At 43.8% G+C, this 24,786-nt stretch overlaps 1 protein-coding gene across 3 annotated transcripts in view; it reads left to right on the top strand.

Moving 5' to 3' along the window:
• WDR59 (WD repeat domain 59) overlaps positions 1 to 24,786 on the top strand; it is a 68,063-nt gene that overhangs the window by 11,295 nt on the left and 31,982 nt on the right. For all 3 annotated transcript variants that reach the window (XM_058675087.1, XM_058675088.1, XM_058675089.1), the window contains exons 3-14: positions 1,275 to 1,410; positions 5,083 to 5,168; positions 6,247 to 6,327; positions 7,686 to 7,723; positions 9,201 to 9,289; positions 12,581 to 12,697; positions 14,093 to 14,170; positions 15,673 to 15,829; positions 21,425 to 21,504; positions 22,616 to 22,748; positions 22,838 to 22,962; positions 24,440 to 24,604. In XM_058675087.1, coding sequence (XP_058531070.1) covers positions 1,275 to 1,410; positions 5,083 to 5,168; positions 6,247 to 6,327; positions 7,686 to 7,723; positions 9,201 to 9,289; positions 12,581 to 12,697; positions 14,093 to 14,170; positions 15,673 to 15,829; positions 21,425 to 21,504; positions 22,616 to 22,748; positions 22,838 to 22,962; positions 24,440 to 24,604 — 1,285 coding nt within the window. The remainder of the gene's footprint in view (positions 1 to 1,274; positions 1,411 to 5,082; positions 5,169 to 6,246; positions 6,328 to 7,685; positions 7,724 to 9,200; positions 9,290 to 12,580; positions 12,698 to 14,092; positions 14,171 to 15,672; positions 15,830 to 21,424; positions 21,505 to 22,615; positions 22,749 to 22,837; positions 22,963 to 24,439; positions 24,605 to 24,786) is intronic.

Consider the following 24,786-nt stretch of genomic DNA (forward strand, 5'->3'; position numbering starts at 1 on the left):
CATTTTCTTTCCCATTAGCTTCATTGTTTTATTTTGAAATTGTGTTTCAATCTTTTTTTAATTCTGTAACTTATTTATTTATTTTATATATTTTATTATTATTATTATCATTTTATGATACAGTTCTATAAGCACCTGGTATTTCCCTTATCCCCACCCCAATTTCCACCCCTCCACTTAGTTCCTCTATATCATTACTAAAGTGTAGTTCTTCATACACAGTCATATCTTTGTCAGTTTTTGTCTTGAGGCTTCAGGAGGGGATAAAGATAAACATGTATGATCAATCAGATAAATTTGTCCCCAAGTGCCATTTTGTGCTGTCCTACGTTTGTTCTAATGCCTCTGAACTTCTAGAGATCTACACCTCATATGCTTAGCTTTTAGTGTTGTACTGTTTTTCTTTCTAGTGCTACAACACCAACCTACCTACCACAGGGCCTAATGATCCCTTTGGAGAAGATCAGAACTTCTAGACCTTTGTTCTATGCTAACCTACCAAGTCTGTGAAATTGTGTATTCCCCAAGCTTTCCTTCCTGTTTCTTAACCATCCCTCCTTAGGGTTTTCCCTACACCTCTAGTTTTACATGACATTTCCTGGAACTTCTGAACTGGACTTACTGATTTTTTTTTTTTTTTTTTTTTTGAGCTTACCTATGCTCGTTAAGATCTAACAGCTTAGAAGGCTCCAGCACAGAATCTGGCAGATGGCCGCAGGGATTTTGAGTCACACTCCACAGATTCTCTCATTGGAATTGAACATGGGGCATCCCTGTAATCAGTGCTGTTTGACACTGCATGCAGAGCACCGTGCCTTGTGCTATGGGGTAAATGAAATGGTTCAGACCTGTTCTGCACTCTAGGCACTCGGCAGGATCAGGACAGTAGTAGAGCTGATGTAGAGGTAAACACTGCCATTGAGATGTCTGCTATGTGGTGATAGTGATGCAGAGATAGATCATTCTTTCTGGGAGATTAGGAAGGACTGGAGAGGGGCAGGCTGGAGCTGAACCCCAGGGCAGAAGCTGGACTCTGTCATCTGGGTGATGTGGTTGTGATGGCTCACAGAGACACCGTACCCCCTTGCCTCGTTGCCAGCTTGAGTTATTATTGTCACTTGGATGCCTTTCACAGTGGATAGGCATCTTGTGTAGCTAAGGTTTTTCTGGAGCACAGCTTACAAAATGATGGTTGTTCCAAGTGTGCTTTTTCTGTCTCCATGTTAACGCTGTCATTTATGTGTGGTGTTAACACAATGTTGGGGTTCTCCCAGCCGCAGATTCTTATACATCGTCAATCTGGATGCTCCCTTTGAAGGTCACCGGAAGATCTCTCGCCAGAGCAAGTGGGACATCGGAGCTGTGCAGTGGAATCCTCATGACAGCTTTGCACACTATTTTGCAGCTTCGGTGAGCTCAGAGTCTATAAGAATGCATTTAAATGTGCCATCTGGGGCTGGCAGGTCTATAGCCCATGAAGTGAAGAGATTGTATTCCTCATTGCTCAGCTAGAAACAAGGTTTGAATGATTTTGGGGGGCGGGAAAGACAAGCTAGTTACAGGTTGAATGTATGTGGTGATATTTACCAGCCCTGTCTATGTCAGGCTTGCTGTGTATTTCTAGGAACTTCATCTGGATTTTGAAAGGGGAAAAGTAGGTGATAACCCTCATTTTTGCTGGTTGTCAAAGCGGCTGTGTAGCTGGTCAGTGCCAAGTGTAGATGCCTCTGCAAGGTAATCTAAGAGACTGGGAGCTGGTCCTGAGTTTGCCTTCAGAAGGAACGGATTAACTACAGCTGCCCTTCAGAGGCACCCGTCCTTCTGAGCTGGGGAATTATTAACTTGATTAACCCCTTACATTTCATGTAACCAAGATCTGGTAAGTTTCATTCTGCGATTCATGACTGTGGCTTAGACCGTCTGAGAACCTTTGTGTGAAATTTTTACTAGCCTTGTTTTCTCCTAATTAGGTGGTTAGACATCTAAGCCTTTTGCTTTTTTTTTTTTGTCCTGGCCACAAGGAGAATGCTTAGAAGGTTCTTACTAGTGAGGGATGGGGGACAAGGGATGGAGCTTCCTGCCGTGCCTTTCAGGAGTGAGGCTTTGACAGGAAAGCACCTGAGCAAAGGGGCCGAGGCACACTGTCACCTGAGAAGGAATAGAAAGTCGCTGTCTTCACTCATTTCCCACTGAGTGTGATGTTAAGCATGAATGTCTGAGGCGGGACTGGTCTTTGGGTTTTTCTGAAAGGAAAGAGTTGGTCTTTGGCTTTTCCTGGGCATCACAAGGATGCCTTTTCTGGCTGCTTGTACCTCTGGACCCTTTAGTTCATCTCTCACCCTCAGTCCTGACAAGCTAGTCCAGGCTTTCTGCACATTGGTGCTGGGCACTATTCCATAAGTTGTAGAATGGTCAGCAGCTGCCCCAGTGCCTGCCTGCTTGATCTCAGTAGTATCTCTCCCTTGCTTTTCAAGTGACAACCAAAAATACCTAGGCATTATCAAATGTCCCTTGGGAAGCAAAAATCAAAAATCACCCCTGACTGGGGATCTCTGATTTAGGCTGACTCATCTGTACTTGTTCAGGAATGGTAAGGAAGAGAGCTTTTCTGGTTTGTTAACAATTTTAGTAGTCTCCCTTATCCGTGGGGCTAACTTCAGGGCTTGCTGTGGGTGTCCGAGGCTGTGGATACTGCTAAACCCAATATACACTGCTTTTTAATATACATACACACCCATATAAAAATTTTATTTATTAATTAGGCAGTGTAAGAGATTAACAACAAAAAACCAGCAATGAGATAGAGTGATTATTAAACAGAATACAATAGTAGAAGTTGTGTGAATATGACCTTTCTCTTAAAATACTTTTCTGTGCTTTCTGCCTTTTGCTTAAATAAGCACTTAATGGTTTCATTTGGCATATCTGCTCCTGCTCTTTGGAGCCATTATTAATCAAGTGCTAATGTGGCACTGATACATGATTGAGCACAGTCATACTGTGATACTGCTCAAGGTGGTGCACAGCTTAAAACTTCTGACTCACTTTTTTTCCTGAGTTTTTCTATTTATTATTTTTGGGCAGTGCTGAGTAATTGAAACCATGGAAACCGAAATCATGGAAATGGGAGGGCTATTATAATCATTCTGTAATGAATAAATTAGAAACGGCTGTTGGCCTATAGTGAAGCTGCCAATTGAGATGCCACATCCCATGTTGGTATGTCTGGATACAGATCTTGGCTCCATATCCAGTTCCTTTTTCCTGCTAATGCACACATCCTTGGAGATGGTAGGTGATGGCTCAAGTGGTTGGATTCCTACCAGCCATGTTGGAACGTGGGCCCAAGTGCCAAGCTCTGAGCTTCCACCAGGATCTTGGAGGCATTCAGAGACTAAGCCAATGAATGGAAACTCTGTCAACTGTCTTTCTGTGCTTTTTCTGCTTCTCAAATATAAGTAAATTAGAAAATAAGTAAATAAATAATTTTAAATGAAATAAATAAATTTAAAATAAGCAGTTCAGTTCCCTGGACTGCATTCACAATGTTGTGTAACTACCACAGTCATTCTGGGAGCCATGACTGGCATCAAACCTAGGTATTATGATGTGAGACAGCATGTCTTAACTGCTCAGCTTATTGCCTGCCTGCTATTAGTATTCTTTATTTATTCTCAGTGTATTTTATATACTCATGGCATTTAGGAAGCTGTTTCATAGTTTAAGTGAAACTTTATTTGATGAAAGTTTTTTTTTCCTCCTTTGTGGCTTATCCTGGTCCATTTTTTCTGTGTCTTTCTGATGAACTCTTTAAGACAAATTTCAAAGCGGTCAGAGTGGACTCACTTATATCTTACTAGGTGGGACACAAAGATTAGTTACTCCTCACTAGGGCACTGAGGATTTCTCTGCACACCCCTCCATAAAACTGTTGTGCACTTAAACTGTTGACATATATCTTGTTAGTTATAAGCCAGTCTAGACTTCCCGAAAAAAAAAAAAAAAAAAAAAAGCCAGGTTCACCAAAATTATGCTTCGATGCTATAAAAAGCTAAATACTACACTGAAAATAGACACAAGACAACTGAATAGTAATCTATAGCCATTTTAAGGTGTATAGAACCCAGCTGTATATAAACTAAAATCGAAATGTCAATGAAGAAGTCACAGGATGTGGTTAAGAACTTGCATTTTTTTTAACTTATTGGTTACTCAATACTATGTCCACTAATTCCATAACGTTATAAATTGTTGATGATGTTATGTTGGGGCTTTTAATTGATCAGGATGATACTCGGCTGGCTCTACCTTCAGACCAGAGATGGTCTCCCCAAGAAGCCGTTGAACTTATCTGGACAATAAGATACTGGACTCTATGCTTGGTATATGCTTGCAATGAAATAATCTCAACTGAACTTGAACTGTGGCAGTGCAGCAAGGTGGAGGAATCCACCATGGGGGGAGGGTTTAGGGACGAGTGGGGGGAATCCCGGTACCTATAAAAATGTGTCACATAATGCAATGTAATAAAAAAAAAATGAATTACAGAGTTTTATGTATTTTTGCCTTCCTGGGGCATTGTTTTGGTGGTTTCTTTTGTCTTTGGTTTGAAAATGTGGGAGGTAGCCTCTGGGCATTTGATAATGAGAAGTGTGAGCTAAAACATCTGGTGTCACTGAAACTGGAGACATAAGTTTGTGACCCTCGGATGGGAGAGGAGCATTTGACTGATATTTAAATCGTCTTCGTAGCCCATAAAGTGTGTGCTTATCAGCGAATCTGTAGCTTCAGTTCAGCTGTGGCTTTGCAAGGAGGTGTGCTTTTACTAGTACTACTTTTCCATGCTGAAATTCACAGCCCTATTTACTGAGCTGAGGTTAAGCTAATGTTAATTATATGTATTTCTGATGACCTTAAGAAAAAACAAAAACAAAAAAACCAGATCTTCAGCTTATAGGAACTGCCATGCGAATTGACTCCTAGTTGGCTTCTTTGTCATAGTTGGTAAATTGGGGTGAGAACATATTTTCTGATGTGCATTGTTATACCACTTGTTGGCTTTTTTCCCTCATTTCTTCCCAGAGTAACCAACGAGTTGACCTGTATAAGTGGAAAGATGGTAATGGGGAAGTAGGCACAACTCTACAAGGCCATACTCGTGTCATCAGGTAGGCACCAACCCTCCACAGCCACTTGGCCTTTTTTTTCCCCACAGTTCCTTGGGAAGAGAAATGAGGATGCCATCTATATCACAGCTGGCTCTGGGTGGCCAGTACATCCTAGTGTTTACTGAGGTGATGGCAGAGAACACAGAGTATAGTGGCAGTTATTTAGAAAGCATCACTTATGAGGTGTTGACCCCAGTCCCAGAGACAGTGAGATACAGCCCCATCTGGAGTAGAGGATGAGAGCAGACATTTTGTCACCGGAGGGCGAGGAAGCTGTGTGACAGATTCTCCCACTTGAGGCTCCTCAGCGTCTAGGGGTGTGTGGAGACGTTGGGTGCAGTAGGTGGTGCTCTCAGACCATCACCCCATGCACAGTTGCCTCCCACGTGGTCTTCCAGTTGGCCTCAGGTGTGCCTGGACACATCTTGCCTGCCCTGGATCACTTTTCTGGATAGGAGAAACTTCTTTTGGGGGAATAGCAGCAGCGAATTCTAAGGTGGGAAGGGGTGCATGGGGTAGGATGACATGGAAGTGGTAGGAAATTGACGGGCCTGTGGAAATGTCCTGTGAAAGAACTGCCTATTTGGGAATGAGGGTGCGGGCTGGGGGACCCTCCAGGCCTGCCAGCCATCTTTGAAAGCTGAGAGTAGGCATCGCAGTTGGCCTCCACCTAAAGTGATGGGTTTACTGAGATGCTTGTGGTTGAATCTGATTTAGAAAAGAACTTAGAAATTAATGTGAGTGTTTCATTCCTCTCCTGCTTTGGCCTGAGCAGGGTTGAGGGAGAAAGGGATTAGTTGAAAGAGGGAGACTGATTTAACTGAAATGCCCCATTTATTTGTGTGGAACAGGCCGTAGTATAGCTGTTGACCCTAGTGAGAAGGACTGGAAAGGTTCCTTCTAGCTCAGGTAACTGTGTGTTCCTTTAGAACTGTGGGCTGTAGTCTGAACCATATTAGGAAGCCTGTTAGCACTGGCCTCCGAAGATACTAGAGACCAGATTGCTCATACTTTGGGATCAGATTCTGAGATTTCTTTTTTTTTTTTTGTCTTTGTTCTCTTCATTCATGTGTCCCAGTGACTTGGACTGGGCGGTGTTTGAGCCAGATCTTCTGGTCACCAGCTCTGTGGACACATACATCTACATCTGGGATATCAAGTAAGAACAACAAAGAGGTATAACCACTTGCTTACAGGACCATCAGGGACCTTTATTTTGGAGAGCATGTGTCTTGGTGTGATTCCCCTAGATGTAGGCCCTAAGACAAGGATTTGATGCAGATACATTATTTAGAAGGTGAATGAATTACTGGTAGGGTGATGAAGAGAGAAGAAAGGAGCATTATCTACTGAGTGGCACAATGAGCAGGTGGAACTCAGTGTCCCAGGGATCACTAGGAGCTAGAGTAGAACTTCCTCCTCAGACGACCAGGGAAGCAGGGGTCCCACCCTGTCAGTCACTGGCAAAGGGTGCAGTGAGGGGTCTTAATTCCATGGCACTTGAGGCTAGTGTCACAGGTTTGCAAAGCAGGCAGGGAGAGGCCCTTTGGTAAAGACACACAGGAGCTGACACTGGGAAGTTGACTGAGTGGCAAGTGACAGTGGGGGTATTCTGCTGCAACAGGCAGTGCTGAGACACATCTGCTAAGCTCTCTATTGGCTCCAGTTTCCCACGTATGTGAGGGGACTTATATGATATACCACATTTTGTTTATGTGTTCATTTATTCTTTCTACCACTTGGCTCTTGTGAACATACAGGACATTTTTGTTTGTTTATTTGTTTGTTTTGCTTTTTAAATTTATTCATTTTTATTGGAAAGCCAGATTTTACAGAGAGAAGCGGTAGAGTTCTTCTGTCCACTGGTTCGTTTCCCAGATGACCAAAACTGCCAGAGCTGAGCTTAGCTGAGGCTGGAGCCAGTAGCTTCTTCCAAGTTTCCCTTGTGGGTGCAGGGTCCCAAGGGCTTGGGTCATCTTCCACTGCTTTATCAGGCCATAGACAGAGAGCTGCATTGAAAGTGGAGCAGCCCGAACATGAATCAGAGTCCGTATGAGATGCTGGCATCACAGGATTAGGCTGTTGAGCCACTAGGCTGACCCCCCAGAATGGTTTTTTAATCCATCTTGGAGATTTGACTAGAAAGGTTATTGCAGAGTTATGCTTCTGTGACTGTCACCCGTTGTCACTCGGAGAAACAATATTAGGAAGGGATTCTTGTCACTTTTTCTCCTGCTGTGGTCCCAGGCAGGATTACTCAGACCGTGTTGAATCATGTAAAGCGTTTTCTGTTGGTATAGCCAGGTGATTTGAAACCCAGACTCAGCTTCAGTTGAGGTGACTGAGAAGGTTCATCTACCTGGGTGACAGTTTGTATGCTATTTCCTAATGTTGTCAAGGCAGATCTGACTAAGTTTCCACTGAAAGAAAAGCTAAGAGATGTGTACAAATGGTGAAAAGTGTTAGTGGATAGTGACGTATGTCTTAGGCATTTATCTCCTGATTTTTGTGTTTCAGGGACACAAGGAAGCCTACTGTTGCACTGTCTGCTGTAGGTGAGCATACTCCCACCCCACCTTGTCTTCATTGTATACGCTTCTCTTCCTTTCTGTCTCACACTCTGACCACCTGTGCCCTGTGCTGCACCATGGTAAACCCTGCCTTGCCAGCGGCTTGCCTTGAGCTGCTCTCAGAAGCCAGAGTACAAGCTGTTGAATGTGGATCAGAAATTTAGAGTCCAAGGATAGGAATCACATTGCTCTGATTAATAAACTTAATTTGTCGTGGAAAATTTCAAACAGGAAAAGAGCAGATAATGAGCTGCTTTGTATTCATCATCAGCTCTAAGAGTTGTTACAGTAAATCATAGTTCAGAGCCAAAATGTTTGTCCTGTTAGTGAAGACACCCATGTCCCTTCTCAGGGTCCCAGAATGTGATACTCATGCACAGCTTCTGACTCCAGCTTCCGGATGTCGCAGGCTCTGGGATACAGCAGTGACCGCTCAGGGAGTTGGGTTTCTGCTGTCCGCATGGAGGCATGGAGTGGGTTGTCAGCCCAGGGCGTTGGCTTTGACCCAGTCTCAGCTTTGTAGGCATTTGGGGACCAAAACAGTGGATGAGAACTCTCTCTGTGTTTCTGTCTTTTTGCCTGTCAGGTAGTTTTTTAAAAAAATAAAGATTTATTCATCTTTATTGGAAAGACAGATTTACAGAGAGGAGAGACAGAGAACCTCCATCCACTGCCATGGGTCTACATGGAGCTTATTAAGCTGAGCTTCTGCTTGAGGTAGGGTCTTCCCGTGACTGTTTCTTCAGAAACAGGAGGTGGAATGGAACCACTGTGACTGCTGAAGTTCCTGTGGTGTCGTTGCTTGTAAGGAAGGGTCATGTAATGAAGCAGTCACATCCAAGAGTTCTCTGTGTAACCACTGCCTGATAAGAAGCTACCTGCCCCAAGGAGCTGACGTTGTAGCACAGTTGGTAAAGCCACCACTTGTGACACTGGCATCTCATTTGGGCACCGATTTCTCTTCTCATTGCTCTACTTGCAGTCCAGCTTCCTTACCACTGGCCTGGGTAGAGCAGCCCAGCCACCTCATGTGGGAGACTTGGAGGAAGCTCCTGGCTTCTACTGTCAGCCTGGCCTACCCCTGTTTGTCACAGCCATCTGGAAAGTAAACCAGTGGAGGGAGGATCTCCATCCTTCTCTGTGTCTTGTTCCGTGTAACTCTGACTTTCAGATAAAGAAATAATTCAAAAAAGAAGAAACTGCTCCTGCTGATCCTGCTTAGAGTAACCCGCAGAATTCGCTCTGAGATCTGTTCCCATACGCTAGTGCATTTGTATGTGTCATAGGGTGCTGATGTGGGCATAGAACCTAGAAGAGCTCTGCTCGTTCAGCCAGAATTCACTGTCCAGCTCCCCTGGATGAGCCTCACTCTGTGTCCAGATGTGTTTAGGAGCATGGGAGCAGCAGCTACAACAGCTTTCTTCTCCTGCCTCCCCCACCTTTTTTTTTTTTTTTTGCCCAGCTGGTGCCTCTCAGGTCAAATGGAATAAAAAAAATGCTAACTGCCTGGCCACCAGCCATGATGGTGATGTACGGATATGGGACAAGCGGGTAAGTGATTCCTTCCTCCTACCTCCTGATTTGCCTTTGTTTCCTTGTGAGTTCTAAGACTTGACTTGAGAGTCCGGGAAAACCTGTGCAGCTTGTGCGAGGTGACTTTTATGTCCCAGTTGAATCAATATTAACAGAAGGTAGAGAAAGTGAGGCATAATGATCAGTGGTGAAGATAAGCAAACGCGGTATATTGCTGCTGAAATTAGCACAACAGAAGTGAACTTGGCTGCTTGCTGTGACAGCACAAATAGTAAAATTGGAAAAGATTGGAGGTTAACATGTCTCCTGTGCAGGAATGACGTGCAGATTCATGATGTAGTCCACTTTTTTTCAAAGTACAAGCTTAGCTGGAATTTAACTGGAGCCCAGTTTTGGTGCCTACTAGTCATGACATCAAGTAAGCTATCTGTATCTTCTTTAAAATTTTTTTTTAAGATTTATTTTTATTGGAAAGGCAGATTTACAGAGAGAAGGAGGGACAGAGGAAGGTCTTCTGTCCACTTATTCACTCCCCAAGGGGCCGCAACAGCTGAAGCTGAGCTGATCCAAAGCCAGGAGCCAGGAACTTCCTCTGGGTCTCCCACATGGGTGCAGTCTCACAGTTTTTTGGGTCATGCTCGACTGCTTTCCCATGCTACTGACAGGGAGCTGGATGGGAAATGGAACAACCAGAACATGAACCAGTGCCCATATGCGATCCTGGCACATGAATAGGGGAGATTAGCCAATTGAGCCATTGCACCGGGCCCTGCTCTGTGTTTTATTACCCAACTGTCTGGCAGTAATACACAGGGAAGGCCCTTTCCCCATGTCATGATTCTCACTGATGCTCATCTGCCAAACTTCGGTAGACTTTCCTTGTGCCACAGTTTGGAACCCCACATTCTCTCCAAGCTTCCCACAGGTGTAAGATCTTTCTCTCTGTCAAATCTGCCTTCTTTCTTTTTTTTTTTTTTTAAAGATTTATTTTTTAATTTTTATTGCAAAGTCAGATATACTGAGAAGAGGAGAGAGAGAGAGGAAGTGGAGCTGCCGGGATTAGAACCAGCGGCCATATGGGTTCAAGGCGAGGACCTTAGCCACTAGGCCACGCCACCAAGCCCCTAATCTGCCTTATTTCAAAACAAAACAAAACAACAACAACAAAAAAGTACAGTAGTCAACTTCTGTAAGATGTGGGATGTAACACTGCCTCACTTTGTGAAACTTGGGGCCAGAGACCCTCTGCCCTCATGGGAAGGTTTTGTTTGGGGATGTCACTACCCAGTGCTGACCATCCAGTCTCAGCATGGTTTCCGGCTTCACTGCTCCCTATCCTTGTATCAAGGATCCGTGTCTTATATCTGGAAGAGAAGTGGGAAATGAAGAAGAAATTGGGTGTGGCGGATCCTGTGAGCGGGAGCAGGTTCTAGGCCTGCTGGGGAAACAGTGTGCTGGTACAGTGATCTACCTAAAGAGCTAGAGGATGGGAGGTGATTTGTGCTGTGTCTTCTTTCTCTTTAATATAGTCTGGTAATAGCCACTTCTTCCTTTTCTTTATTTCTGAAGTTGGTGATGGATTTTTTTTCATATTGTCATTACACTAGCACTTACATGTATAAATGATTAAGTAAAATAAGTTTGGTTATAGTGTTTATTTGGTCTTGGGCACCACAATTTAGTGTTTAGCTGTGATGTCTTGCTAAGTTCTTCTCTTCTAGTCTCCTGATTGGTCCACAGTAACACTACTTTCTGCCTTTTTAATTTGCTGAAAGGGTTTTAAATGTTTCTGTTTTTGATGTTGATAATTGGGCTTTGTGGTCAGGTGGGTTGTAAAAGTCAGTGATACATCACTTCTTAGAGACTCTGATGTTAGCAGCACTGAGAACAGAAAGCCCTTGCAGAAGGGCAGTGTCGGCGGTCCCTGCAAGCTTACCTATAACCAACAAGACTCTAACCTGTACTAAGCATTTGCTCTGATAGGCGTTGATCAAAGAGTTTTGCATTTTGATTTATTTCTCTTTGTAACTAGCCTTGAAAGTCAGATCTGTGATCCCCCCTGATCTACAGATGAGTAAAATGAAGTACCTTTTGCTGTAGGATTTGAACTGAGGGAAGCTGTTCCTGGAGTCGGCACTTTGAACCCCACAGACGTAACGCTCATTATGAAAGTATTGGGGCTTTTTTTTTTTTAGGAAATATAAAAGATTAAAGCCAGCAACAAGTGCTTCCATTTTGATGCTTTTTTTCCTTCCATTTTCTTAAAGAAAGCATGATTTATCATATCATACACAAGATTCTAAATACTTAACACTGAACAACAAGTGTGTTCCTCCCATATTGTCAGCTCTAAGTATGATCTTAGTGACTATATCATACTGTATCACATGACCATAGTGTGTGCTGTATATAATTTTTTTGATTGTTTACCACTTACTGCTTGTTTAGGTTGATTTTCTAGTGAACAGATAGCACCAAGATGAAAGTATTGTATCTAGAATTTCTTTGTAAATTTGAATTATTCTCTTAAGAAGGGCATGAGCTCTGATAAATGCTACCAAATGTTTTCCTTGAAAAGGTTGTATTTTATATACATGCCAGTAATAACAAATGTAGCATCAATAGCATTGAGTGTTACTTACAGATGTCTTCTTGCTTAATCAAATATTTCTAATGTTTCCACAGTTTTGTCTTATATTTGCCATTTATCCTGTGGTTTTCTTTCATGAGGTCTGTTCATTTGGACTATTCATACTGTCACTTGGAGATGGTAATTTAACCCTTGCAGTTGAGGTTGGGTTTTTTTTGATGTCACAGCTCCTCTTCTTAAATGACTGTGAGGAAGAGGAGCAGGACTCATCAGATTAACTGTTAAACCAAAGGGGAGGCACCCACACTAGCTACACCTCAGACTAGAGTGGGAAGCTGGGTGACTCACAGGCCCATGGACAGAGCATGTGAAGGAGAGCTGGCTTTGTCTCTGGTTTTGGGACTCTGCACCTGTGTGGGAGACCTGGAAGAGGCTCCTGGCTCCTTGTTTCGGATTGGCGCAGCTCTGGCCGTTGTGGCCGCTTGGGGAGTGACTCATTGGACAGAAGATCTTTTTCTCTGTCTCTCCTCCTCTCTATATCTGCCTTTCCAATAAGGAGAGATTGAGAGAGAGAGAACGAGAACAGAATAGAGTATCTAAAGGCCAATACAGTGTTTGGCAGTATTTGTGTATCCCCACTCAAGACTCAGCTGACTTTTGGGGGTGGTGTACCCTCAATGAGTTCTTTTTGAATTAATAGACTGACTGGTCTGTTGTAGAAACCCAGCACAGCAGTGGAGTATCTAGCAGCCCACCTCTCCAAAATCCATGGCCTTGACTGGCACCCGGACAGTGAGCACATTCTTGCTACCTCCAGTCAAGACAACTCCGTCAAGGTGAGTGGCGCCCACTGAGGGAGTTGGAAGAGCTATTTAAGTGGGATTGGGGATGTTGGCTAGGTCTTCTAGAGTAAATGTGGCAAGTTAGCATAGTCTGGTTTGCCCTGGGTACATGTGCTTCTTGGGGAGCTGTGCAAGTAAGCCTGGTACTGCTCACCAGCAAGTGATGGTATAGCACCCTTCTGATATGCCTCTCAGAATCTGTGAAAGGGAGACAGAAGCTCAAGCATTTAGATAGAAAAAGAAGCTGCAAAAGAATCAGATATACACACTGAGATGTAAGTAAAGGACAAGGGTGCACACAGAATTGTTACGGTTATCAGGATTACAGTGAGTCTGTGATAGAACGTGTTTTCTCATGTGATGATCAAATCTGCTGAAGTTGTAACATCTCAGACATCAGCACTGCCAAAGTCAGGAACAGCATAGTTTCATTAGGACCTCTAACTTACAGGAAATGCTCGAGGTATTTGTGTTTCAGTGACCCTGTTATTTTCGGCGTTTCTCAGAGTTGCTTGTTTTTCCTCTCTGACTGTGGCAGAGCAGTCATCTTTGTACTGTAATTCCTCCTTTTTGTCGAATCTATGTCCTTAAGGACTTGGATATGACCACAGAATTTGGTTTAGGGATTTTGTAAATCTGTACCATTAATGTAATCCTTTGTTGTATCGACATAGGCATTTACAAAATCTTTTTGGTATGGTTAGCAGAACTACAATCATACACTAAAGCATAAAAGTGAACTCTGTCTCCAGGTTTATAAATCTCCTGAGGTTGTCATTTACTTTTACATGCAAGAAGTGGCTTTTCTTTTTGTCCATGTTACATTGACCTTTTGTCCCTACATCCTATTCTGCTTATGTTCCAAGTGTAGGAACCAGAAATCATTCAGTTCTACATTGGAAAAAGAGATTAGTAACACCCATTATGTAGTTGTTGCAAAGATTAAATGGGTTAAAAAAAAGCAAAACCCAACCAACCTAATGCTTTAAATGCATGTCTGAAGCATGGATGTGCCCAAAGCAGTCAAGCCATTTCAGCTGTTGTTACTAAATTGCTCAAAAGGTGTAAAGGGGGCACAGGATCAAAACATGTTGCTTTTACCTTTCAGCCACTAAGGTCACTTAATCAATACGCTGGTTGACAGTGACTAGCTATCACCCATGGTCCTCATGAAGTCCAGAAATTGCCCTGGAGTTTTTGTAAACGCAAAAGGGAAGATTCTTTGTTGTGTCTGTCACAGTCTCATGGTTATAGGGACCCAACTAAAAACCCAATTGAAATTTATCCTCACAGGACAAAAAGCAATGAATTCAAAGACTATGCTTATTTCACTAGTTGAATTTTTTAAATGGCATTTATTTCACAAATTATCTTGCTTTTCCATTCTAGTTCTGGGATTACCGCCAGCCTCGGAAATACCTTAATATTCTCCCTTGCCAGGTGCCTGTCTGGAAGGCCAGATACACGGTGAGTAAGGCAGCCCTTCCTGGCCAGGAAACTCTCATTCAGTGTTCTTCTGGAACATGCATAGGGCCAGGGAATGTGGTCATTCTCTTTTTCTCACTTGGTTTTGGAGTGAGGCAATTGTGGTAAAAATGGCATTAATGCTGCTGGCTGTTCAAAAATCTATCCTTGGAATGCTGGGTAGGCATCTGCATTAGGATCACTCACTAAAACTTGTTGAGAAACCTGGTGGTGCAGAGATGGACACCAAGGGCAGGGGAGCAGGATCGGCTAGCAGGGAGGGTCGAGAGGCTGGCAGATGGTGAATGGCCATGGGAGGCATTCTTGCTTCAGGTGTAGGAGAACTGTGTTTGGGGCCCAGCTCTTATTTCATGCTTTTGCTTGTGTGGCGTTAGAGAACATATAATTGATTCTGAGCACAAAATTACTCCTGTGTAGATTGTGAATGATGCTTTCCTTTTTCATTGTAATACAATTCACCGTTTTAAAGTGTACAATTCATTGGCATTTAGTACTTTCACAATAACCCATCCTGTTGAAATAATACACATGAATGTGCTTTATAAACGATAAAGTGCTGTGGATATAGAGGGTAGGCCATTATCAGCCTTCCAACAGTTTTCCTCTGGCTGCTAATCAGAAATAACTTATTTCCTTAATGTCATCTTGAAAGCCAGCACAGGGATGCATAGAGCTTCCTTTATGTGTTAGGCTGTTGCCCTGAGGCATTATAGAGCAAAGAAGAGAATTGGGGTATTAAATTGTTTTTGCATCTGGGATCACTTGCTAAGAAATCAGACCCTGTTCTTGTGAGTCAGAATACCTTCCTAGATTAATATATTTGCTTTAAAAAATGAACTGAGAAGTCCTGAGTGCTACCAAGAGAGCAGTGGAAGGTGAGTGTGCTCTTAGGTGCTTGAACCCTTTTTCCTTATACAACCTAGTCCGGTTGTCACCCAGATGGGCCCTTTAGTGACTGGCAGATGCAGTGTCAGTAAGTAAACTGTGGCATTGCTGAGGTGTCAGACCTTGTGGGAGGATGTTTGTGGAGTTGGGACTATGGAAAGGTGGCATGTCGTGTGGATGATGTGAATCTAGCACATTTACATGTGGCAGACCAGGTTTGCTGCTGCACTAGGCTTTTTCCCAGTCAGTCTAGCATGCTTGTTCTGGAAAAGCAGTTGATAACGTGAGTGGGATCATGGCGAGAGGTAGCTGGGATGTGAAACAGCAGCCGGAGCCATCCACTTCTTTTGAAATTTTAGAAGTTCTTGCACAGGCATTGGCTCAGCCTCGTTTTTCACCTGCGGCTGTTCCTTCCATGGGCAAAAAGAAGAGTGGGATGTAATGATTGGCTTATGGAATTTAGGGAAATTTTCTCCAGATGAGCTGGGGCCTGCCATCATCTAATTTATTTTTATTGGGAAGAATTACACTTTTGGAAACTGAAGACCCTGATGATTTTCTTTGAAAGAATCCCCTGCCTTTTCCCTTTCTGGCCATAGCCTTTTAGCAACGGACTGGTGACTGTGATGGTTCCCCAGTTGCGGAGGGAAAACAGCCTTCTCCTGTGGAATGTGTTTGACTTAAACACCCCCGTCCACACCTTTGTGGGGCATGATGATGTGGTGCTGGAGTTCCAGTGGAGGAAACAGAAGGAAGGTGAGTGCCGTGTACCTTCCATTCTTTTCACAAACATGTGATAGTGATGATGATGGTATTTTACCTCCAGTTTGCTTGAAGATAAACTTGGTCAAATGACTTGCTTTGATCATGATCAGAGGCAGAAGTGAGGTGATCTGTCCTGGCTTGAAGTGTTAGGAGCTCCTGTACAGTAGTTAACAGCCTTTCCTCTCTTTGCTGCTGTCTTGGCAACTGGCTAGAGTCCAGGTGGATCAGCTCCCAGCAGCTGCTAGCACAAGGATGATATGGAGAAGTAGATCAAGTTAGAAATCCTTGATTTAACCCTGAGGTTGCAGGTTGGTTGTTATTACAGCTGAGTCTAGTCAGTCCTCACTATTACAAGGTTATTGTATAATGGAACCACATAGGCATTTTGCCTCAGTTTCTCAACTCACCCTTTAGATGCAGTCTCTGTTTTCTTGAGATCTCATTACCATGATCTATAAATGTTTATTTGTGACTCCCATAAATCTCTTCTAGAATATATATGTACACACACACACACACACACACAGAGGGTTTATTTATTTATTTATTTGGATGGCAGAGATACAGAGAGAAAGAGACAGAAAGATTGATCTATCAATCTTCTATGTGCTGTTTCACTCCCCGAATGTCTACAATGGCCAGGATGGGACCAAGCAGAGGTCAGAAGCCAGAAGGTTCACTGGGTCTCCCACATGGGTGCAGGTGTCAGATATTTGGGCAGTCTTCTGCTGCTCTCCCTAATATATTAGCGGGGAGTGGATCAGAAGTGGAGCAGCTAGGACTGCAACTAGGGCCTATAAGGGATGCTTGATACCACAGACATCCACTTTTGCCAGTATACCACAATGCTGGACCCAGGATATTTTTTGTTAACCTTTATTTTTTTTCCCTCTTTTTGAGATTTATTTACTTATTTGAGTTGAGTGGGAGAGACTGTGATTTTTCTATTCACTGTCCAAATGAGCCATGCCAAAGCCAGAAGTTGGAAATTTCATCTGGGTTCCCCACTTGGATAGAAAGGGTCAGAGCACTCCGGACTGTCTTGTGCTGCTTGCTTAGGTGCATTAGCAGGGAGATGGATCAGAAGTAGAGTAGGGCCTGGTGGCGTGGCCTAGTGGCTAAGGTCCTTGCCTTGAATGTTCCAGGATCCCATATGGTTGCCGGTTCTAATCCCGGCAGCTCCACTTCCTCTCTATCTCTCCTCCTCTCTGTATATCTGACTTTGTAATAAAAATAAAACAAATCTTTAAAAAAAAAAAGAAGTAGAGTAGCTGGGCTTGAACTGGCACTCATATGGATGTCAGTGTTACAGGCACTGGTTTATTCACTATGCCTCAACGCAGGCTCCTTAGCTTTCTTGTTATCTCCAAAATCTTTCCTGCTTCCAGAAGTAGGTGACTACCTGGTCTTGATTCCCTCAGCTGCATACATGGTTTTTGTCCTTGAACTGAATGTCTCGCCTTTTGCCATAGGAATCAAATGATATAATTTTCCTATATTATGGTGGGAAGGAGTTGACCTGTAGTTTTGATTGAAATGAGAAGTGTTTAACCAGCCATTTTTAACTGTCTTTGTCATCTTTAAGCTGGTGGGGTAAGTTATATGAATTAGAGCTGTTGAGTATAAGTTACGGAATTCTTTTTTGAAGAGATACATTGATGTTCTTTTTTAAAAATTTTTAAATTTTTATTGCAAAGTCAGATATATAGAGAAAGAGGAGGAGAGAGAGAGAGAGGAAGATCTTCCCTCCAGTGATTCACACCCCAAGTGACTGCAACAGCTGGAACTGCTGAAGCCAGGAACCTCCTCCAGGTCTCCCATGCAGTAGCTCAGGTGGCTAATCCTGCACCTCCAAGCATTGGGATCCCATATGGGCACCAGTTCATATCCCAGCTGCTCTACTTCCCTTCCAGTTCTCTGCCTGTGGTCTGGGAAAGCAGTAGAGGATGGGCCAAAGCCTTGGGACCCTGCACTCATATGGGAGACCCAGAAGAAATTCCTGGCTTTGGATTGGCTCAGCTCTAGCCATTGAGGCCATTTGTGGAGGGAACCAGTAAACAGAAGATCTTTCTGTTTCTCATTCCTATGTTCCTATGTAATTCTTCCTTTTCAATAAAAATATATTTTTTTAAAGACTAGGAATAGGATGAGCCAGTTGGCAGAGATTTCTGACTTCTCCATCATACGGCAGAGGGAAGATGCAGGATTGGGAGTCTAGGGGAAAGCAAGGGTTCTTTGCCGAAGCATGGGATAGGGTTGAATGCACAAGGAGAGGAGTTGATCTTGAGAATTTATGAGACACAGCTTTTGGCCAGATGCAGGGTCAAGAAATTGTTGACTGGAACATGAGGCTAGATGGTGGAACCACCACAGACCTTGGTATAGAGCAGTCACTGCCTTGCTAGATGTGTTTAGGGATGTAGTGAAACACTAAGGATTGGCTTGTTGGTGGAAGATACTTACACCGAGAAAGAACCGGTGAGGGAGAGAACTAGGTCCAGCATCTCCTGGCCTGGGATGGTGTGTTTAACTGCCCACCCTTTGGCCATGGGCAGGTCGTGTGCTCTGTTGCTTCAGTTTTCCTGTCTGTGAAATGAAAGAACTGGACTAAACTGTTTTTGAATTCTTTGCTTTCTGGAGATGTTCATTAAAAGAATTTTAAATAATTTACCTCAAATGCCCTGATCTTTCATAAAACACCCTGAACCTTTTTTTTTTTTTAGGATGATTTTCCTGACTGTATGTAATGTATGAAATGTAATTCAGTCAATTAAGAACATTAAAGGTAGATTATTCATTTAAACAGGGATACATATTTATCAAAATAATTCCTTTGTGAAATAAGACACTGTAGTGGCCCAGCGGCGTGGCCTAGCAGCTAAAGTCCTCGCCTTGAACGCCCCGGGATCCCATATGGGCACCGGTTCTAATCCTGGCAGCTCCACTTCCCATCCAGCTCCCTGCTTGTGGCCTGGGAAGGCAGTCGAGGACGGCCCAAAGCCTTGGGACCCTGCACCCATGTGGGAGACCCGGAAGAGGTTCCTGGTTCCCGGCATCGGATCGGCGCACACCGGCCCGTTGAGGCTCACTTGGGGAGTGAATCATCGGATGGAAGATCTTCCTCTCTGTCTCTCCTCCTCTCTGTATATCTGACTGTAATAAAAGAAATAAATCTTTTTTTTAAAAGATTTATTTAAAATAAATAAATCTTTAAAAAAAAATAAGACACTGTAGTGCATTTAAAACAGTTCATTATATGTATGTGAAAAAATTCATCCTCAGCTCTTCAAGAGTGTATGAAAGGAAGAACATTTGCGGAGGTGAAAGTTTAATGTGATGTTAAATCCCAGCACCACTCTTTACGTGCTAATTTCCCAGTTATTATTTCACTTCATTTAAGCTTCTGCTCAGGGAGCTAGCATTATGGTATTGCAGGTTAAACTACTGTTTGCAAAGCTGGAATCCCATCTACTTCCATTCCAATGTACATAGGAAGGCAGTGGAAGATGACCTAAATGTGTATGGGGGTCCCTTTTACTCACATGGGAGGATGGAGTTTTATAGGCTGCTGGCTTTGGTTTGACTCAGACATGGCTGTTTTGGGCTTTTGGGAGTGAACCAGTGGATGGAAAATCTCTCTATCTCTCTTTTCTCTCTGTTGCTCTGCCTTTCAAATAAATAAATCTTTGGGGCCCGGCGGCATGGCCTAGCAGCTAAAGTCCTCGCCTGTGTGGGAGACCCGGAGAAAGTTCCTGGCTCCTGGCTTGGATCGGCGCAGTACCGGCCGTTGTGGCTCACTTGGGGAGAGTATCATTGGATGGAAGATCTTCCCCTCTGTCTCTCCTTCTCTCTGTATATCTGACTTTGTAATAAAGGTAAATACATCTTTAAAAAAAACCAAATAAATATGTCTTTGAAAAAAATTAGTTTCTGGGAGCCAGCACTGTGGCATAATAGACTAAGCATCTGCCTGGAATGCAGGGATCCCATATAGGTGCCGGTTCATGCTCTGAGTGTTCCACTTGTGATGCAGCTTGCTGCTAATGCACCTGGGAAAACAGTAGAAGATGGAACGAGTGGGGCTCCTGCACCCACGTGGGAGACCTAAGGGAAGTATTTTACTTTGGAATGGCCAAGCTCCAGTTGTTGTGGCCATTTGGATACAAGTTCTCTCTTTGCCTCTTCTTCTCTCTGTATATCTACTTTTCAAATAAAATATAGTATCTCTTATTTAAATTTTTTTTTAATTTCTGCTGAAATGTGATTTCCTCTAGGAGTCCTTTCTTCTTTTCTTTTTTTTTTTTTTTTAAAGTTTATTTGAAAAGCTGAGTTGGGGAGTATGGTGTCTTCTGTCTGCTGCTTCACTTCCCAAGTGGCCTGTGTTGTCAAGAATGGGCCAGACTGAAACCTGGAGACGGGTTCCATCTGGGTCTCCCACATGGATGGGAGACCATAGTGCTTGAAACTTCTTCTCTCCCAAGTACAAGGTTAGGAGGTTAGCTGGGTTGGAAGTGAAGCAGCTAGAACTTGAATTTGCACTCATGTGGGATGTAGGTATCCTGAGTAGTGAGTTAATACACTTCCATAGTGCCCATCCCAGAGAATTTTTCCTCAGAGTAGCTCCTCCGTCCCGTCAGTCTCTGTCCTCTTATCCTATTTATCTTCTTTTCTTTCTTTCTTTTTTTTTTTTTAAAGATTTATTTATTTAATTTCAAAGTCAGAATTATAGAGACAGAGATCTTCTGTCTGCTGATTTATTCCTTTAATGGCCACAACAGCCAGAGCTGGGCCAATTCGAGCTTGGTAGCCAAGAAGCCCTTCTGGGTCTCCCACATGGGTACAGGGGCCCAGGGACTTACAACATCCTCCCATCCCATCAGCAGGAGACCAGATTAGAAGTGGAACAGCCGGTGTCGGCATGGTGGCCTAACGGCTAAAGTCCTAGCCTTAAAATAGGATCCCATATGGGTGCCAGTTCTAATCCTGGCAGCTCCACTTCCTATCCAGCTCCCTGTCTGTGGCCTGGGAAAGCAGTCGAGAATGGCCCAAAGCCTTGGGACCCTGCACCCATTTGGGAGACCTGGAGGAAGTTCCTGGCTCCTGGCATTGGATCGGCGTAGCACCAGCCGTTGCGGCCACTTGGAGAGTGAATCATCGGATGGAAGACATTCCTCTCTTTTCTCTTCCTCTCTGTATATTTGACTTTGCAATAAAAATAATCTTTAAAAAAAAGAAGAAGAAGCAGAGCAGCCAAGAAACAAACCTGTGCCCATATTGGATGCCAGTGCCACAAGTGGAGGAATAGTGTGCTATGCCACCATGTGAGGGGGAGGGCTTTTCATGTTTTATGCCACTTACTATGTGTATTTGTATATTTCTGCCATGGGAATGTGAGATCTAAAAAGACATATTGTCTTGTTTATGATATAGTCTTGGTGTCTAGAATAGCACCTGGCATATGGGAAATATTCAATGACTATTGGTTGGGTGAAGGAGTGAGCTGATGAATCTGACTCCATCGTGACTTGTAGCAAAATGAATGTTGAATCCAGAAGAGTTTCCAGGATTATTATTGATCATTTCTAGGGTCCAAAGACTACCAGCTGGTGACATGGTCTCGGGATCAGACCTTGAGGATGTGGCGTGTAGATTCTCAGATGCAGAGGGTATGTATCCAATATTCCCCTGGAGGAAGGTGGTCGATGCCCTGGAAGCTCAGCAGGACATATGCAACTCAGTATTGTAGGAATTAGAGGATGCACGGTGGACCTGAAGTACAAACTTGCTGGTTAGCTGAGTACTGGTGTCTGCCACCCCTGAAGCTCTGGGGTCCATAAGAGCTTCAGGATTCAGCACTTCAAGGTGGAAGAGCCTCTAAGCATCTTTTTTTTTTCCCTCTTCTAATAGAAGAGAGTGTGGGTACCACACTGAGCACATGTGCTATGTGTCTCACATCTTTCTATTCTAAATGAGCTGAGAAGTCTGACCTTGAACTCTGCATGTATTCAGTACCCTCTGCCACCTCCTGTATGAAGCTGCCTCCCATTTTGCTCCCATAAGTGAAGTTTCTAGTACCAGCACAGTGGCACCTAGTGTGAAGTGCTTTGATAAAGTCCTTGTTCTGCTCTGCCTCATCATAGTACTGGGTTTTCTGCTCACTCAGGGACTAAATCCCTTGATGGAGAGAAACGTGTCACTTATGCAGGGGCATTTCACAAAATTTGGAGAAACATGAGAGTGAGAAATAGGTTTATTTTGCAGCAAAACCTTTTAAGTCTGTTTGTGTGCTGTTCCCCCACCTTGCCTAGCACACTACATTGCCCAGAATTTTTAGAAAATGTTGGCTAACAGTTACAGTAATTCTTAATAGGAAGACATGAATAAGCATTGAGGTCAAGGCTCACCACCTTACTGCCTTTTCAATCTGCTTCTCTCCTCCCCTCCCTACCCCCCCGGAAATACTATTAACTTCCGATGCTTTGAGGTTAAGTTAGGTTTGCTCTTGTGTTAGCTGATTAAAGCTAAACTTCAATCCCCCCTGCAAGGCTTACAGAAACTCTTTACATAATGCAGACTTGCAGGGTGAAATAATGGAGCCTGTTACCCTCTATATTTAACAAGGGAGAGCTGGTGATGGGTGCAGTCTGATTGTGCTAGTTGTTGGCTGACACATCTCTGTCCTGTGATTCCTATTTTTAAGTCCAGATGCTCTATCCAGAACAGATGATCATTTCCACCAGCTCCTCTAGCCTTGCTTGTCCTCTCCTTTCGTTACAGCTTTGTGCAAATGACATATTAGATGGCGTTGATGAGTTCATCGAAAGCATTTCTCTTCTGCCAGAACCAGAGAAAACCTTGCATGCTCAGGATGCAGATCAGCAACACAACTCAAGTCACGGGGAGGAGGAAGGTAATTTGTGAGGTGGCAGTACCCAAGAGCTGTTCGCTGACTCATTTTCAAAAGATATTTCCCAACATTAAGCTTGTCTCTCTTGGTAGCCCTAAAGGAAGATCCCCCGAGCAGTGTGTTGGAAGAAAGGAAGTCAGATCAGCTAGGCCTGCCCCAGACCCTACAGCAGGAGTTCTCCCTGATCAATGTGCAGATCCGGAACGTCAACGTGGAGGTACCGAGGGCTCAGACTCTCCGTGTCTCAGTCTTGCTGATAACGTGGAGGTACCAAGGGCTCGGACTGACCGTGACTCAGGCTTGCTGATAACGTGGAGGTACCAAGGGCTCGGACTGACTGTCTCAGGCTTGCTGATAACGTGGAGGTACCGAAGGCTCAGACTGACTGTGTCTGGGGCTTGCTGATGGCAGCCTGGCGAGGGAGACTTTCCAGTGTGATCTGGCAAACTGTTTAGTTTTGCTGCTTTTATGTGTCTCTTCACTTACTTTTTTAAATTCCTAGATTTTCCAAAGAAGTAGGTATTATCACAAACCAGGCTTTTTGTCCCAATCCCATTCTTCTCTCCTAAAACGAACCAAGAGATATGCTAATGCCCAGCTGCCTCAACACCTTTTAGGTGCCGCAATATCTCATTTCACCATTTACGAAGAGACTTGCATCTGGGACTGCACAGTGAGAGGCAGGCGTTATGGGGCAATCTAACTCATTTCCTCAGTGAGTTAGATTCAGAGTAAAACAGTGGCCAAAAGCTCTGTGCAGTGAGCACATGGGGCGATCATTGTTGTTGGGCAGATGCAGAACTTCTTGTTTCAGAAAGCTGAGTCTGTAGGAGAGAGTTTCAGAGTTTGCTTAGATTTTTCTTTCATGCAGATTTGGTTAACTGTGGGCAGAGACACGTACTCTCACATAGTTGTCGACTGGCCTTTAAAGCAATCTGCAGTCAGTGGTTTTATTCCCATCTTACAGTTGAGCAAACAGACACCAGGAAATGAAGTGACTTGTCTGAGGAAGGAAAAAGAGTTTGAATCCAGATCTCCAGCTTTCCCCCATGCATGACCCCCTTTTCCCTGGACTCCAGCTTCCTGCTCCAGTTAGCGGCATAAGAAACCCCAGAATTTTAGAGATTCTTTGATTACACAGGTTTTCGTATCAACTCAGATTATGATCACTTTGCTTCATTGTGATCTAATTTAAGAAGGGGATTTTGATTCTTTTCCTTAGGGCTACTTCCTTTTTTTAAAATATTTATTTTTATTACAAAGTCAGATATACAGAGAGGAGGAGAGACACAGAGGAAGATCTACCATCTGTTGATTCACTTCCCAAGAGGCCGCAACAGCCATAGCTGAGCCGATCAAGAGCCAGGAGCTTCTTCCCACTGTACCACTTCCCTTCCAGCTCCCTGCTTGTGGCCTGGGAAACTAGTTGAGGATGGCCCAAAGCCTTGGCACCCTGCATCCAGATGGGAGGCCTGGAAGAAGCTCCTGGCTCTTGGCTTCAGATCAACTTAGCTGCAGCCATTGCAGCCACTTGGGGAGTGAACCAGCAGTAGATAGAAAATCTCTCTCTGTCTCTCATTATCTCTGTAAATTTGACTTTCCAGAGAAAAAAATGGCTGTGTGATTTAAATCTGTATGCCTCTTTAGACCCCTTGTGATTTGTCTCTGCCACAGTCATGGGCTGTCTCTTGCAGATGGACGCAGCGGATAGGAGCTGCACAGTGTCCGTGCACTGTAGCAACCATCGAGTCAAGATGCTGGTGAAGTTTCCTGCTCAGTACCCCAATAACGCAGCGCCTTCCTTCCAGTTTGTCCACCCCACCACCATCACATCTACCATGAAGGCGAAGCTGCTGAAGGTAGGGATCTGGGTTCCCACATTTGCTTTGCTGGTGTGAACCAAAAGCTCTGCTCATGTACGTCAGTGTCTCCAGAGTAGAGTGAGAGCTGTGGTCCACAGAACATGGAAGGTGTCTATGCCTTGTACACTGCTGTGTTAGCCACATAGCTACTGCACTTGTTATTCACGTGGTGTGGAAAG

The sequence above is a fragment of the Ochotona princeps genome, chromosome 16, assembly GCF_030435755.1.
Source record: "Ochotona princeps isolate mOchPri1 chromosome 16, mOchPri1.hap1, whole genome shotgun sequence".
Lineage (NCBI taxonomy): Eukaryota > Metazoa > Chordata > Mammalia > Lagomorpha > Ochotonidae > Ochotona > Ochotona princeps.